Source organism: Bubalus kerabau, chromosome 11 (genome assembly GCF_029407905.1).
Source record: "Bubalus kerabau isolate K-KA32 ecotype Philippines breed swamp buffalo chromosome 11, PCC_UOA_SB_1v2, whole genome shotgun sequence".
Taxonomy (NCBI): Eukaryota; Metazoa; Chordata; class Mammalia; order Artiodactyla; family Bovidae; genus Bubalus; species Bubalus kerabau.
The window spans coordinates 40,405,240-40,423,105 of record NC_073634.1 but is presented as its reverse complement, the minus strand read 5'-3'; the positions used below and the strand labels follow the sequence as shown (position 1 = coordinate 40,423,105).

The window sequence follows — 17,866 nt, the reverse complement described above, 5'->3', positions numbered from 1 at the left end:
TATTTGGAGGTCAGAGAACATACATAAACTGGTACCATCAGCAAACTAGCAGTGAATAAAACACTTCTATTTTCTGGCAAATTGATTGAAGGAAGTGTTTCAAGAGCGCTGAAGGTAAGTATGATCTTTTTAAATTAAACAGAATTTTTTTTTGGCCATACGTTGAACATATGGGATCTTAGTGCCCTGACTAGAGATGGTACCTGTGCCCTCTGCAGTGGAGCCATGGTGTCCTAAACACCGTACTGCCAGGGAAGTCCCCAGTGTGGCCTTTATTTAGAAAGAACAAGAACAACAACACCGAAAGGCAGGAGGTTAGCGGGACAGGTCAGGACAAAGATGAGCCCGAGTAGAAATACAGCTGGTGTGATGGTTAACCTTGTGTGCCAACTGACTGGCTGCAGGGTACTCAGATTAAACATGACTCCTGTGTGTGTCTGTGATGGTGTTTCTGGATAAGATCAGTATTTGAACTGGCAGACTCATTAAGCTGCCCTGCCCAATGTGGGTGGACATCATCTAATCCTTTGAGAGCCTGAATAAAACAAAAGGTAGAGGAAGGACAAAACTGCCCTCCTTTTATTCTGATTGATTGAGCAGGGACATCTTATCTTTTCCCAGCAGACTAGGATTTACAACATTGGCTTCTCTGGTCCTCAGGACCTTGGACTTGAACTCAATTACACCATTAGCTTTTCTGGGTCTCCAGTTTGCAGATGGCTTAGTGAGACTTCTCAGCCTCCAAAACCACATGAACCAATTCCTTTAATAAGTCTCCTTTTTGTACATGTATATCTCTGTCTATATCTACATCCTACTGGTTCTGTTTCTCTGGAGGAACCTGACTAACACAGCCAGGACTCTGACATGCTTATTAAAGCTGAGCCTGTCTACACAGGGACAAGCTGGTTATCAACATAACTTCAGGTCAAATTGATGGAAGGGACAATAATTCAGCTACTAGACACTTCCAGGTCTCTGCTCATTATGCCACTGAGGAGGAAGACTGTGTAGAAATATTTCTCGGACTCTTGCTACTGTGTGCCTACATTTATCTCAGCACTTCTTAAGGCGTTCTTAGGAGAGACAGCCAGGAAGAATAAGCATGAAAAAAAGAGGAGACAAACTGTACATAAAGAAATAATTATAAGCAAAAGAGAAATTAAAAGACCACCTGTGCTTCGCCTCCATCCATGACAACTACATCCTAATTCAGAGAGCACTGTTTTTACACACAGGCATCCTCTTGGTGTGGACCATGCTAGGCCTAATTTAAAGTTCTAGAAAGCTAATGAGAAAAATAGACCATACCTTATCCAATGCATACATAGCAAACACAGGCCCGTCATGAGCTTTCACTGTCTTCAGTAGGAAAATATCTTTCCAAATAAAAATATCTCCAGTAGCTGCTCCTGAGAACACCAGATCTTCCATTCTCCCATAAGAAACACACATCATTGTTTCCAATTTTCCAACACTTCCAAAAATTCCTCTCTTAGAGGTGAAGCCCCCACCTGGAGTGGACCAAGAATACTTAATACTTTTTGAAAAACTGACACCTTCTATGAGCATTTAGAATGACTATCTTCAGTGAAAAATCCACTGTGTCTACATTGCTTTGTTTAGTCGCTAAGTCATGTCTGACTTTTTTGCGACCCTATGGACTATAGCCCATCAGGCTCCACTGTCCATGGGATTTCTCAGGCAAGAATACTGGCAGGGGTTGTCATTTCCTTCTCCAGGGTATCATCCTGACTCGGATCAAACCTGTGTCTCCTGCATCCCAGGTGGATTCTTTACCACTGAGCCACCTGGGAAGTCCCATGTGTCTACATAAAGGTGTATAAAAATGGCAGAAAACATCAGAACAAAAACATTATAAAAGGTTTTCTCCTTCACGCATTAATTCAGTGCTTATTGAATCCCTACTTTGTGGCAGGCATAGTGGTTGACATTGGGCTATATAGGTGAAAAGAAACAGTTTCGGCCTTCAAGGAACTCAAGATCTGGCTGGGGAGAGAATGTGACATAATCCTCTAAGCAAGGCTCAGCGCAAGGTCTGTGCCAGCCAGAGTGAGGAGTGACTAAGTGCCCCAGCAAGCCAGACAAGTCTTCTTGAATGCTGACCAAAGGATGAAAACAGCAGCAGCTGTAATGTAAAATGTAAATGTGTTTTGTGTATCTTTTGCCTTGATTTTTATTATGGCCACTTCAAGGTGAGAAAACTGAATCACTGTGTAGGAGAAGAACATCAGGTTTGTTCCTCATATATTCACATCTCCCTGAACTTTCTGACCAGCACTGAGAAACCTAAACTCATTCCAGACAGCTGTGTGCAGGCTGACTCTCCAGACATGGTGGGCGCCGTGACCTTTTCTTCAAAAGCAGAAAGCACTGAAGCAGCAGCTTATTTATGTTTTGTCCAGTAAAAGACTGGGCTTGATACCAAAGCCAAAACTAAAAATTCAGAAACAATCCTAATAAAAAGGTCTGACTTATTAGAAGAATAAGATATTCTTCCATGTTTTGTCCTATTATTTACTCATCCTTATTATCAGCATTATAAACCACAAGTATTTACTTTGACCACTTACTGTGCATAGTGTACAGTGTAGTGTGTGTGTCAGGGGTTAATTCATGTGCTAAATGTAGTGATAAAATTATAAGAGAACCCTCAAAATACTAAAAATTTTGTCCACCCAACTAAAGTGATTATTTCCTGCTCAGTAGTCCAACATAATCGCTGCTTTCAGAACAATGATGGAACATAAAAATAACTATTTTCAGAGCACAACATTTCTAAAACTCTCTAGACACTGATGAATATGCATAGCATCACACAGAGTGTTCTAAGCTTCACAGCTCAGACGTTGTTTGGGAGCAAACATCTTTTAGGCATATTTTAATTTTAGATTGCAGAGAGAGGCTAGGTAGTGCTGGTGGGTTTTTTTTTTCCCAGCTACAGTAAAACTTTCAACCACATAAGTGATAAACCCAAACAATACCTGCTTGTTGCCAGAATCTGATGTGCTTGATCCCAACTGTTACCAATCTGTCAACATGGTGTGGATTACACTTTACCACAAATATCTTATCTTTATGTCCTCTGTAAGACACAAACAGGGGGAAAACCCTAGTCTTGATGAAAGCATTTCTAGAGAGTTTTATTTAGAGCATGCATTTGGTTTCACTTTAAGTAAGCACATCTAATAGGACAAGTAAATTACTGCTAGAAGATTATTTAAGATACACATGGTGGGGTGTGAATTAAAATAACGAGCTTTGGCTTTTCTTTGCATATTTGAGCCCTTTTTACCCTAACATTGCTACTAGAGTCTACTAATTATGCTTCAAACAAATTAATGAAACATTTAAAATGGATCAGAATGTCTCCATAATATAAAATTAATGCTGCCACTATAGAATTTAATCCTTAGCACACAGAGATCTTGTAGAATATATTGTAAAAGGGTATTAATGAGAAACTTCAAATGAAATATTCTTGCTGTGGAAGGCATAACTTTGGGTTAAACAGAGTTTCAGCTAGAAATGTATTCATGAGAAACTGAAGACCCTGGCTTACATTCATGGAGAGACAACGGATGTCATATTAATTTAAGGCCCTCAAGGGTGCTATGCATTCAGAAATCTAAGTTTATAACCCAAGAGGCAGAAGGACAAATATAGAAATGAGGACTGACTGTAGGCTGCAGCTGTAAACTGGCATTACACCGTGCCTGGGAAATTTCTGTTTCAGAGTATAAAGTAATCACATTAAATTTAAGGATTTACTGATCTTAATGGACTATGTGATGGTCTTCTCCGATATATTAGGACCTAACTTTTACTATTAAAGGAAAAGCTATTGATAAAAATGAACATGACTAATTGCCCTTATGAATACAGATTAAAAAATCTTAAAATATTAGCAAAGAGACTCCAACAACACATTAACAAAATAGTACACTATGACCAAATTCAAGGGTGCTTCATTATTAAGGAATCAAACAGTACAATTCATCATATTAATATGTGAGAAAAATTATGTTATCATTTTCAATGATGCCAAAAAGGTATTTCACAAAAAATCTAATGGTCACTTATGACTTTAAAAAGTACTCAACTAACACTCAATAAAGTAGGAATTAATGGATGCTTTAGAATTTCTCTTGGACTTTTATAATTCCATGCAGCTCCTAACTCTCACTGAGAAACACAGATTCATTCGAGACCAACTATACACAGACTGTCTCTTCAATGTTATGTGCCACTATCTTTTCTTTTAAAACAGAATGTGCTCGAACAGTAGCTTCTCCTTGGTGTGCTTGTACATGTGTGAACTTGAAAGTCAGATTCTTACTTAATGCGATTCCTGATGAAAGTCAGACTCTTACTTCATGTTATTCCCAATAAAGTCAGGAACAAGACTGTCACCCCTACAATTAACATCACACTGAACATATTATCTAATGCAATTAGACAAGGTCTAAAAAATTAAAGACACAGGAGCTAGAATGTAAGAGGTAAAACTATTTCTATCTGCAAATGATATAATTCCATGTCTAAAGCAAAAACAACTACAAATAAGATAATTTAGGATTTTTACAGTACATAAAATTAAATACAGAGTCAATAACCTTAATATATATTTACATTATCCAGTTGAAAAATACATTGGAAGAAAGGACTATATTTAAAACAACAAAAATATCAAGGCATACGTTTAACAGGAACTGTGCACTAACATAAATGAGTATAACAACAAGGGAAAAAACACCCCATATAGGTAATATACATACAAAAACATTCCATGTTCTTCAGCTGGAAAACTCAATCATAAAGATGTTAATTCTAGATTTGTTTATGAATTCAACCTGATTCCAAAAGATAAGAGCATTTGCTATTCCTCTTTTCATATTCTATTGCTCTTTTCAGATAAGAATGTCTGGTCTTTAATTTGGAGCTAGACATCCTGATTTTAGAGTTCTTATGGAAGAATAAAACAACAGTATGGCCAAGAAAACTCTGAAAAAGAAAAGCTAAATGGGAAGAGTAGCTCTCCTAGGTATTAAAATAACTTATAAAACCTCCATGATTAAAACTGTGTGGTATTGGTGCACAAGTGACTGACAAGCTAATGGTAAAACAGAAAATCTAGAAAGAGACCCAAATGAATATTAAAATGTAGCACATACTACAGACAGGTCTCAAATCAATGTGGGGGGCGGGGTGAAATGCATACTTAAAATAAATGGTGTATGCTACTAAATGCGGGCAAGGATGCGGAGTAACAGGAATTCTCAATCATTGTTGGTGGGAATGCAAAATGGTACAGTTACTTTGGAAGACATTTTGGTAGTTTCTTACAAGATGAAACATATTCTTACCATAAGATCCAGCAATCATGTTCCTTAGTATTTATCCAAAGGAGTTGGAAACTTATGTCCACACAAAAACCTGCACATGGATGCTTATGGCAGCTTTAAACATAACTGCCAAAACTTGGAAGCAACCAAGACGTTCTTCAGGTGAATGGATAAAACAAACTGTGGCATATTCAGAGAACGGAGTATTATTCGGTGCTAAAAAGAAATGCTGGGCATACACACCGAGGAAACCAGAATTGAAAGAGACACGTGTACCCCAGTGTTCATCGCAGGACTCTTTATAATAGCCAGGACATGGAAGCAACCTAGATGTCCGTCAGCAGACGAATGGATAAGAAGGCTGCGGTACATATACACAATGGAGTATTACTCAGCCATTAAAAAGAATACATTTGAATCAGTTCTAATGAGGTGGATGAAACTGGAGCCTATTATACAGAGTGAAGTAAGCCAGAAAGAAAAACACCAATACGGTATACTAACACATATATATGGAATTTAGAAAGATGGTAATGATAACCCTGTATGTGAGACAGCAAAAGAGACACAGATGTACAGAACAGTCTTTTGGACTCTGTGGGAGAGGGAGAGGGTGGGATGATTTGGGAGAATGGCATTGAAATGTGTATAATATCATATAAGAAACTAATCGCCAGTCCAGGTTTGATGCAGGATACAGGATGCTTGGGGCTGGTGCACTGGGATGACCCAGAGGGATGGTATGGGGAGGGAGGAGGGAGGGGGGTTCAGGATGGGGAACACATGTGGCACATTCATGTTGATGTATGTAGGCGAAACCAATACAATATTGTAAAGTAATTAGCCTTCAATTAAAATAAATAAATTTAAATTACAAAAAATAAAATAAAATAAAAAACGAGCTATCAAACCATGAAGAGACATAGGGGAACTTTAAATGGATACAACTAAGTGAAAGAAGCCGATCTGAAAAGGCTATATATTATATGATTCCAACTAACTGATTTTCCGGAAAAGGTAAAACTAGGGAGACAGTTAAAAAAATGAATGGTTTCCAGGATAGAGAGGAGCAGAGCACAGAGGATTTCTAGGGAAGTGAAACTATTCTGCATGATACTATAATGGCAGACACAAGTCATCACACATGTGTCAAGACTCACAGAATGTGAACACCAAGAGTGAACCCTAATGTGGACTGTGGACTTTGGGTGACAATGATGTGTCAATGTAGCTTCATCTGTTATAACAAATGTACCACTCTGGTGCCAGGTGTGGATTTGAAGGAGGCTGGAATAGTGGACATATGGGAACTCTATTATCTGTACAATTTTTCTATTAGCTTAAACCTGATTTAAGGCAATGGCACCCCACTCCAGTACTCTTGCCTGGAAACTCCCACAGGCAGAGGATCCTGGTAGGCTGCAGTCCATGGGGTCGCTAAGAGTTGGACACGACTGAGCGACTTCACTTTCACTTTCCACTTTCATGCACTGGAGAAGGAAATGGCAATCCACTCCAGTGTTCTTGCCTGGAGAATCCCAGGGATGGTGGAGCCTGGTGGGCTGCCGTCTATGGGGTCGCACAGAGTCGGACACGACTGAAGCGACTTAGCAGCAGCAGCAGCAGCAGCTTTAAAAAATAAAGTCTATATAAAAGGGAAAAGAAAAATAGTATTTGGAATACCTTGATAGCTCTAAGGAGAAAGGATAAAATTGAATCTGTGTCTTGAAATAGACAGACACTGGGATAAATTCCAAATGATTTAGAGATCTAAATGTAACAATGGAGTGATGGCAGATTAGAAGAAATCATGAGTGATTTCCTTTGAACCTGAGGACAGGGAACACTTTTCTTAGTCTCAAAATCTTGAAGCAGTCAATATTGCTAAATTTGACCACATAAAAATAAAAGCCTTTGCATGATGAAAAACATCATAGCAAACTCAAAAGACAAATGACAAACTAGGTGAAATGCCTGTAAGCTAGAGACAACAGACAAATAACCCTAATATTTACAGGACTACTTCCTGCATGAAGTGTATTTCAGAGAAACCAAGTGGTTCATGGGGGGAAACTCTTCTTTATAGAAGAATTCTAGCTAGTATGAAGAATGAATAATAGAATTAGAAAATTATCATCTTTAACCCTTAATTAAATAATCAATTTAGCCCAGAGTTGTAAATGGAGGTCCAACCATTAGATAACACATTGATAGGAAGCTTTCTAATGGGAGGATGAGGCTGATACTGCTAGAAACCACAATAGAGCTGAATATTACTAAGAGTTGGAGAACCAGACATATGGGGGCAGTGGCGTACCATGGGGTAGACTGGAATGGTGATCTGCCCTGAGAAAGAGGAATTCCATCCCTGTCACTGTTTAGAATTGCTGGCTCAGGGGAATAATAAAACAGACTTACTTTTAGTTGGTTTTATTATTCTTAAAAAAATTCCTACAGATATCACAAGCACTACTGCTTGTACCTGGCAGGTACTGCTCCCACTGCCCCTACCCTCTGGCATGGCACTGATTATGCTGCTTCTGATAGAGTCAAACATGAAGTATGGATTAGATGTGCTCATGCTCTTGACTGAAAAACTGAACTTAGGAGAAAATATCTGCAAATCATATATTTGATAAGGGACTGATATCCTTTGGAGGGAATGATGCTAAAGCTGAAACTCCAGTACTTTGGCCACCTCATGGGAAGAGTTGACTCATTGGAAAAGACTCTGATGCTGGGAGGGATTGGGGGCAGGAGGAGAAGGGGACAACAGAGGATGAGATGGCTGGATGGCATCACTGACTCGATGGACGTGAGTCTGAGTGAACTCCGGGAGTTGGTGATGGACAGGGAGGCCTGGCGTGCTGCGATTCATGGGGTCGCAAAGAGTCAGACACGACTGAGCGACTGATCTGATCTGATCTGATATGATATCCAGGATATATTTTTAGAAAAAATTACAACTCAATAATTAAAACGCAAATAACCCAATTAAAAATGGACAAAACATCTAAATAGACATTGATACAAAGAATGTATAAATTATTAACATAAACTTTAGAGAGAAGATGCTAGAGAAAACTGAAATGAAAAGTGAGATATCACAGATATCACAAATTATATCCCCTACATATAAAAGAGCATTGCTTTGCTTGCTCATGTCTATACAATGGCAAACAATTAAACAGTTGGAAAAATCTTTTTGGAGAGCACATTTTCAGTTCAGTTCAATTGCTCAGTCATATTCAACTCTGTGACCCCATGCACTGCAGCACGCCAGGCTTCCCTGTCCATCACCAACTCCCAGAGCTTGCTCAAACTCAAGTCCATCGAGTCAGTGATGCCATCCAACCATCTCATCCTCTGTTATCCCCTTCTCCTCCTGCCTTCAATCTTTCCCAGCATCAGGGTCTTTTCCAACGAGTCAGCTCTTTGTATCAGGTGGCCAAGTACTGGAGTTTCAGCTTCAACATCAGTCCTTCCAATGAATATTCAGGACTGATTTCCTTTAGGATGGACTGGTTTGATCTCCTTGCAGTCCAAGGGACTCTCAAGAGTCTCCTCCAACACCACAGTTCAAAAGCATCAATTCTTTGGCACTCAGCTTTCTTTATAGTCCAGTTCTCACATCCATATATGACTACTGGAAAAACCTTAGCTTTGACTAGATAGACCTTTGTCGGCAAAGTAATATCTCTGGTTTTCAATATGCTGTCTAGGTTGGTTATAGCTTTTCTTCCAAGGAGCAAGCGTCTTTTAATTTCATGGCTACAGTCACCATCTGCAGTGATTTTGGAGCCCAAGAAAATAAAGTCTGTCACTGTTTCCATTGTTTCCCCATCTATTTGCCATGAAGTGATGAGACTGGATGCCATGCTCTTCGTTTTTTGAATGTTGAGTTTTTAGCCAGCTTTTTCACTCTCTGCTTTCACTTTCATCAAAAGGCTCTTCAGTTCCTCTTCACTTTCTGCCATAAAGGTGGTGTCATCTGCATATCTGCACATTTTAGTCTTCATCTAATTTCTTGATGTCATAAAAACCCCAGTGTTGTTTCTCTTGTGGCTAAAATTCTAAACTGACTGATGATGGCATGTCAATGTCAACACCTAAATAAAGAACACTCACTGAATTACCTCTGTCATTTTTTTCCTTTAGACATGTGTTAAATTTGTATGGAAGTTGCCTACAATTCTGTGTGTGTGTGTGTGTGTATAAGAAAAACAAAACGGAAAGAGTTTCGTGTCCTACAACTGATGGAATAAGAATGTGGGAGAGTCAGTACTGCTGCCCTAATACAGGGCAAGTCCCTATGCCTGTGTCAAAGGTAATTTACCAGGGAGGGCCATATGCAAAGGTAACCCACAACTGGAAGGCTGACTATTTGATTTATGTCTCAGCCCAAGATTGAAAATAGTTTATAATACAGAATAACAAAGAATAAGCCAGGGAACAATGAGAAGAAGAAAGGGAGATGATATATTGGTGAGTGGGGAAAAAAAAGCAAGTTACAGAGCAATATGTATAATATTCCATATATGAATAAAACAGATAAAAATACCCACAGAATATATATCAAAGAATACAGGCTAAAAATGTTAGCCATAGCTATGTCTGGGTAGTAGAATTATGAATCATTTTCTTCTTGGAGATTTTCTGTGCTAACTTTTCTATAATCATGTATTATTTTGAAAACAGAAGACAATTAATAAATGTTATTTTAAAAAGAGATCCATATTTTAAAAAAAAGAAAGGTGTCACTTTCATATTCAGGAGACTTGATCACATTCACTAAATGTATGTAAGGGTAGGGACTTACACTAGATCAAGCAGCAGAGCTAAAACAGAAGTGCATATTCTGAAAGTACATTTACATGCTCCACATGGCCCTGTGTTTTGTCCCTAAAAGTAAAAACACAAGTACTTTTCAATGTTGAAGTATTCTTGTTATGCACACCATGATAACTTGTACCTTTTGCCTAAGGTCCCCACTGTTCAAACTTCTGAGATGAAGTTTGTTAATAAAAGTCATTGTCCCTGGTCTTGTCACTGGTGTGATAGAAATCCAAAAAAAGGGATATGGAAGTGCCTGATCAATTGCCTTTTTGTTCTGTCCCGAGTGACACTGGTATCAGGCTATTTCATTACTGCCCATAAGAGACTGCTCTTGGTTGTTAAATGGGTTACTTGTATACCAACCTTGAAAAAGAAAAAGAGACTATAAACAATTCATTTGTAATGGAGGTGACTGAAGTCATTCATGAAAATTAGCAAAGATCAACAAAAAAGTGTGCAAAGAGATTGGTTCAAGTCTCATCAAAATCTGTAATAAGATCTTTATGGGCTATATCTGAACCTGTCTGATTTCTATGAGCGGATGAAAACGTAGGTTCACTTAAACACGATCACAACTACGGGTGGCTATTTGGAGGGGGGCAGACGTGAGCCTCAGGCAGCAGCAGCACCACAGGTGATACCGTCTCAGCCATGAACTATGCCCCTCCTCTCATGGGGAATCTCATACCCTGGGTCATGGGCACTACTGTGGAATATTGCCTGCCAGAACCCACAACCTGCGGGATGCAGGTCTGCTGTTGAGCCTGGCTAGGTGATGGTGGCAATGACCGAGACACAGAAGAGCAGAGTGAAGGATATCACTGAGTTAGCCATCCTCTGAGAGTAAATGAGACTCTTGGAGGAGCTACGATGGCTCCCGGGAGTCAGTAAGGTCCCGTGAGTGAAGTATTATTCCTTTTTCTTTGTCACTTCTTTCATGGTCCTGTGTTTAACGTTTGTATCTTTAAGCAGTCCAATCCTCAGGCCATAAGTAGAATTTTAATTTTTTTTGTTTGGTTACTTATTTACATAAATATCTATGATTGTTTTAACATTGTATAAATATTATTTATTGCTTAAAAATCTAGTATTCAACCAAAGAACTTTAACAATCTTTGACACACCTTCCTGGAAAGAGCACTGGATGAATGTTACATCTGTGAAATTGTTCTCTGTGGGTAATTCTGCAGGTGTCCTCTTCAGGCAATGTGACATGTGGCTTGGGAGCAATTCCAAAAATAAATGGCATTATTAACATAATGATAAGTTGCTTTGTGGTAATTAAATAGTAGTAACACTACCAAACATATCAAATATATACTTCTAAAATATTAATATTTCTTTCTTCCACTTTTATTACTGTTTCTGGAGTACAAGTAAGCCAATCAGATTTGCAGAGGGTGTTCTAGTAGGGAAATTGAGTTCCTGGGGCTTTTGAAATGTAGACATGTGCTTTACCTGAAATGAACTATGATACAAATGGTAGTTAGCAGAAATATTAAAGTAAAATATAGTATATTAATCTAGGAGGAAAGCAGAGTTCTGATTAGAAGCTAAATATGAGTATCAGCAGGGAGTGATAAAACCATGAGGAATACTAGAGAGACAAAAAGAAAAACCGCTTGGGTAGGCAGATTTATGAGCTGCCATTTGCTGCCAAGAATTCCATCTCAATAGCAGTCATCAGAAAAGCTCCCTTTTTTATCCTAAGATGGTCAGCTGGAGTCCTCAAGACTCCATCTGCTCCTCCTCTGACTCTCCAGCGATTTATAGATCTTCATTCATTAAATCAAATTGTGAAAACCCCTCTTTCCCCCTATTTAATATTGTAGAGGGAAACATCAATTTAAAAAGTGAATACTGGAGTTCAAAGCCACCAACTTAAAATGATTTTATGGTGCAAGGTAAAAAGGAAGTTGGTTTATACAGGGAAGAACCAATAGAGAGATATACTGATAATATGTCTTGGACAACAAATCGTCCTTAGTTGCCAACTATTTTGACCTCTGACCATGGCCAGGCAAACAGCTAAGCCCAAAGCAAGCAGGAATGGAAAGCAATGTTCAGACTTAGGGCTGATTCAGCAGGGAGGGAGGCTGGGGTGTGGGAGGACAGGTGGTCTATAAACGGCAGTAGGTCTTGGAAAGTCTATTTATAAGACAGGGAGATTAGTGAAACAATCTGCCTGCTTTGAAAGCGAGTGGCAGATGTACACGATGGGCCTCCTTTCCCGCATGCCACAGCTTCATGACAAATGCTGCTGACTTCAGTGACATTGACGGTCCTTCACCAGATGCTAAGACAGTTGAAAAACAAGGGGCAAGGCACAGGCTGAGAAAAGTGGCTTTTCTACTGCTGGTAAAAAGCTCTGATACAGACAATGCGTAGACTACTAAAAGCAAAGTGGTGGATAACTCTCTGGAAAGGATTTCAGAATTCTTCAATTCCCTGAAACAAACATCAATTCCTCTAAGTCAGGTTTGTCACCACGAAATATTACAATATGTTTTCATTTAGGTGTTAAGATGTGAACTTCATCTGAGTTTGAAGATGAAATCTTACCAGAGAAGGCAAACTATTAACATTTACTGAAGTGTGATCATCGGCAGGATGTTATAAGACCCGGGCAGCTTCTTACCTGGTGGTAGCTATCTTTTCTCCCTTTTTCCAGTCCCAAAACACAATACTGTGAAAATCGTCTAAACCAACCGACACCAGACATTTTCCATCAGCTGTATGAAAACAACATAAATGTCAAATGACTCATTTCTTCAATGAAAAACCAAAACATTTTATATACTGTAAAGAGGAACAAGAAATTGACCTTAGAAGAAGAATACACTAAAGGAATCTCACTAAATGAAATGCGTAAGTGCTAATAGCGGAGCTTCTCAATGTATAATAAGTAGATGCTGAACTGAATTGCTGATCCAACACTCCACTCTCAGACACAGGGCTAGGGGGAGCTTCTCAAGTAAGTCCCCCAAACCTTGTCTATTTTGTGTCAGATAAAGCTCATGACATTTACTGGAAGAGTCATTTAACTTTGTGACTCTCAGTCTATTCTGAGCTCTAAAAAACTGGTTCTATTTAACCCTCCAAGATAAGAGCATTATAGAAACTAAATTTAACTTGGAAAATTCCTTCAAAAAAATGACTTTATAATTTAAAAAGTCTTAACTTCTTACTTTCCCTATTTCAAATGTAATATGTTTGCTGTAGGACATTGAGAAAATACAGAGGAGATTTAAGAATTTTCCAAATTTTTAGGCCTACATTTGATGCATATCTTATCAATAAGTTTCCCTACATAAATGTGCTTTGAAAAAACAAAACCAGGATTATAGTGAACATACTATTTTTTTCCACTTGTATATGATGAGCATTTTCTCTTAGTATTAAATATTATTTATAATACTATCAATGATTTGGACAGGCTGTTTGTCAAATAAAAAATATATATGAGACATAATTGAATTTGAAATCAAAATAGTTAATTCGCTTTTTCATTTCAAGACCAAAGAAAAGGTACAGTCAATAAATCTTTCCTTTGCTGCCACCTCACAGAGCTAGATTTACAGGAGAAGCGTCTTGGGTCAGCAGCTCCTCCCCAGCTTGGAGTAGGCTGGAGATGGTGGCCAAGTTTATCAAGCCTCAGTTTAGCGGGGTGTCTTCTCTGACAACAGGGAACCATTATTAACAGGGTAAAGAAATGAGTATGTGAGTGGGCTTCTCACACAGCCCACTCAGGATTTCAACTGGTATTTTCAAAGATAGCCCTGGGGTAGATGTCAAATTAGGGTAGCCAGGAAATATAAAGGAGCCCTAGTCAAACTGGGATTTCATATAAGCAATGGATAATTTCTTAGTACAAGTATGTCCCTTGCAATATTATATTGCATGAATATTACATTGCATGAGACATACTTATATGAAGAAATTATGCATTGCTTGTCTAAAATTCAAATTTAACTGGGTCTTCTGTATCCATATTTGCTATAGCTAGTAACCCTCCCCGAATGCTGGTTAACTCATGTCCAACCCCTGAGTCACCTTACTTGATCCAGAGACCATCCCTCAACCAACTAGGAACAGTAGTCTGCTCCTTTTCTGGAGGAAAAAGGAAAGTAAGAAAAAGGAAGAGCCTGGCTTAACAAACCAAATCCCCCCCAATCCTCTACTGATTCCAAGTATGAGGCAAGGATTTGGAAGTTACATGAACTCTTTCAAGCTCCTAGACTATAGTATTAGGTGAAGACATTAACACTTTGCTAAAGGCCTAAATGACCACGAAGTGACTACTATAAACACATGTGTCTTCTAAATCATAATGAATATGTCCTCATGCTTAAATGTTACCAGGATTTAAATTGTGCCGGGTCTCTTTTCATGCATTTGGAAGAAGGGACTGGCGATGACTTCTTGTTCAGAACTACCAGCATGACTTTTCCTAGTACCTCTTGGTGTGGCCTGGCTATGTTTCTATTTTAGCATGTCTCTGTATTTGGTGATTTTGATTGAAGAGTTCTCGTTCCCTTTTTAGATTGTAAGCTCTTAAGACGTACTTATAGTACTTGCATCACATTTCCAACATGATCCTCATACTGAGATGTTTTTCAGTGAATTTTGATGATACTGGTGACATTAGGAGGATGAGGGAGATAAAAATGGAATGTCTCCATGGATGGTATGGAGGGAATGTTCTGTTACATGAAATTTTAAATCAAAAACACTGCACAGATATTCAGTGTCTCCCCCTCCTTTTTTTTTGCATTTGTAAATCCTATATTTTGTTTTCTTTTGTAACCTGGGTAGCTATATTAGATGTCCTTCTTAATGCAAATGTTCACACGTTTTAAGTGATAGTCTTTTATTTATTTTTTTACATCTTTTGAAAAAGGCCTTAGAGTAAGGTTTTTTTTTTTTTTTTTTTGCTTTTTGTTTATTTTTATTAGACCTTCTATTAGGCCCCATCAGCTTGTCTTCATAGTTATACCATCTTTCTACCCCAATTTGTGACCTAGTAGCAATGAAGCCCCAGAACAAATCCAGAGATGCCTCAACAAACATACATTTTCTTTTAGGATGGTGACTTTTTCTTGAATTCTGCAAGTGTGGGGGATTTCTACATATCACACAGTTTTGAAATATAACTGTGCTGTGCTTAGTTGCTCAGTCATGTCCGACTCTTTGCGACCCCATTGAGGAGCCTGACAGGCTCCTTTGCGACCCCATTGATGGTAGCCTGACAGGCTCCTCTGTCCATGGGGATTCTCCTAGCAAGAATACTGGAGTGGGTTGCCATGCCCTCCTCCAGGGAATTTTCCCAATCCAGGGACAGAACCCAGGTCTCCCACATTGCAGGTAGATTCTTTACTGTCTGAGTCACCAGGGAAGTGGATGTCTTCCCAGTTTTTATTTCCCCTCACAGAGGCTTGACTTTAGCTTTGAAAAATCCATTGTTCCTTGACCATTTAGCTGGAGTTTCTGACTTTCAAACATATGGAAATGTCCTTTCTAGTCACAGTATGTATTAATTATGGATATTTTGTGACATAGTCCAGAAATAATTCTGAGGCACTTAATGTCAACAGTAAAGGGCAAATTAGAAAGAGAAATATTTTATTCAGGCAATTACAAGTTGGTCCTATATTCAGGACTCATAAAAAATGCATAGGTTTTTGGAACTGAAGCACAATGAAATCAAGCAATCTCAGATGTGCCCTTGTGGATATTACTATTATGCAATGAAGGTTTTTAAAAATATGAGGATGATATTTAGCGTAGAAAATATGTATGTGGCTAAACTTTTTCTTTCTAATCGGTTTTCCATTCATGTGGAAGCACTTTCCTGACTGCAAGCACAGAAACAAAAACCTCCATTTTCCCTGCTGCTGCTGCTGCTAAGTCGATTCAGTCGTGTCTGACTCTGTGCGACCCCATAGACGGCAGCCCACCAGGCTCCCCCGTCCCTGGGATTCTCCAGGCAAGAACACTGGAGTGGAGTGCCATTGCCTTCTCCAATGCATGAAAGTGAGAAGTGAAAGTCCGACTCAGCAACCCCATGGACTGCAGCCCACCAGGCTCCTCCATCCATGGGATTTTCCAGGCAAGAGTACTGGAGTGGGGTGCCATTGCCTTCTCTGCCATTTTCCCTAGACAGTGATAATAAATCCACAAGGTTAAAGAGTTGCTCAATTAAGTGACACAATATAAATTCATTCCTTCTTGTTGACACAATTTACAGGTATGGGTTATGTTGTTGGAAATGTTTTTGATTAAAAATGTCTTCTTTTTGTTTGCTTCGGAAGAGGGGCAAGAATAGATTAATCCAAATTCCTAGTGATAACTGCTTATCTGTTGTCTAGTTGTCATACAATGTGCCTGCTTTGTATTTCCATGAGAATTTCTTTCTATCATCAGTAGGTCTCCACAACATCCCCCAAGATGAGCCGACTTATAAGAGATAGGTGGGTGTGGGGGTACACTGAGGCACACAGATAGGCCCCTGGCTAGTTAATATCCAATGTGGGTACCCTGTTTACATGGTTAAACCGGGAACTGTAAAACTTCTCTCTCATCATGTTGATTTAAACTCCTCAGTTTCCTTTAAGTACCCAAAAGGAAAGGTATAGTTGTTCCTGCTGCAGTTCACGAAAGTGTTTGGTTCGAGGCGATTCTAACATAGGGGTCTCTTTCACCAGAGGTGAGGGGTCGTCCCATGTGGCAGCCTCTATGCACTACTGTGCCCATGACACATTTACACTGGAGAATGGGGGTGCGGGGGGCTGGAACCCTGACCATTGGTTAGAGGCAGTGAGGAAGAAAGGGATCACGCTGAGTGACTCTCCTGCTAAAAGTTCACTCCAGCCCTGGTGGGGGGCAGGGGCAGGAAGGGGCAGGAGGATGAGCAGGGAGAGTGATGGCACAGCTCCTGCCACCCAATGGCCCCAGGCCTGGCGACTTTTTTACAGGACTGAGAGCCAGGAGCCCTGGGTCCCTGCTCTGGACCTCAGCCATACCATCAGACTCTCTGGATCTTCATTACATGTAAGCTGTGCAGGTGTCTGTTTAAGACTAAAGCTGTATCATAACACAAGGTACGACTATGAATATAAATTAAACTGAAGAGGCTCAGCTCACACCTTCAGAAGGGCCACAGAAACCACCAAGATCAACCAACCACAGTTCATCTTCATGGAACCACACAAGGTGATGGATCAAACACAATAGACACTTTCCCACTTCCTCAATAGTCCTTACTTGTAGTGCTTTCTCAAACTATCACCTAGCTTTTTGGGCACCATTTATAAAATTAACATGGTATTTAAATTCTGAGACCAAAAATGTGATTTTTCACAATCAAAAATAACACATTTGCTGCATAAATGGGCTCTTCCCTAGTGACTGTTATCTGGTGAATAGAGAGTGTATTGTTAAAACAGAAATATCTTTTTATGCAGAAAATATTTATCTGAGCATTTCTTAATTTGCCTAAAATAGAATTAGAAGCAGGGACAGAATCCGCTTCTCAGCCTCTTCTTAGAGTATCTGGTTTCTCTATCCTAGGCAACAATCTGAGGGGCCTGGGATAAACTACGTGTATAGCAGTTTAGGGCATATGGGAAGGTTCATATGACATCCCCACAAACCTGTACTGTGTG

At 39.3% G+C, this 17,866-nt stretch overlaps 1 protein-coding gene across 1 annotated transcript in view; it reads right to left on the bottom strand.

Annotated features, from left to right (window-relative positions):
- Positions 1-17,866, bottom strand: part of EML6 (EMAP like 6) — a 288,683-nt gene that overhangs the window by 77,564 nt on the left and 193,253 nt on the right. The window contains exons 16-18 of the mRNA XM_055540113.1: positions 12,841-12,934; positions 3,006-3,106; positions 1,312-1,514 (exon numbers count right to left, since the gene is read on the bottom strand). Coding sequence (XP_055396088.1) covers positions 1,312-1,514; positions 3,006-3,106; positions 12,841-12,934 — 398 coding nt within the window. The remainder of the gene's footprint in view (positions 1-1,311; positions 1,515-3,005; positions 3,107-12,840; positions 12,935-17,866) is intronic.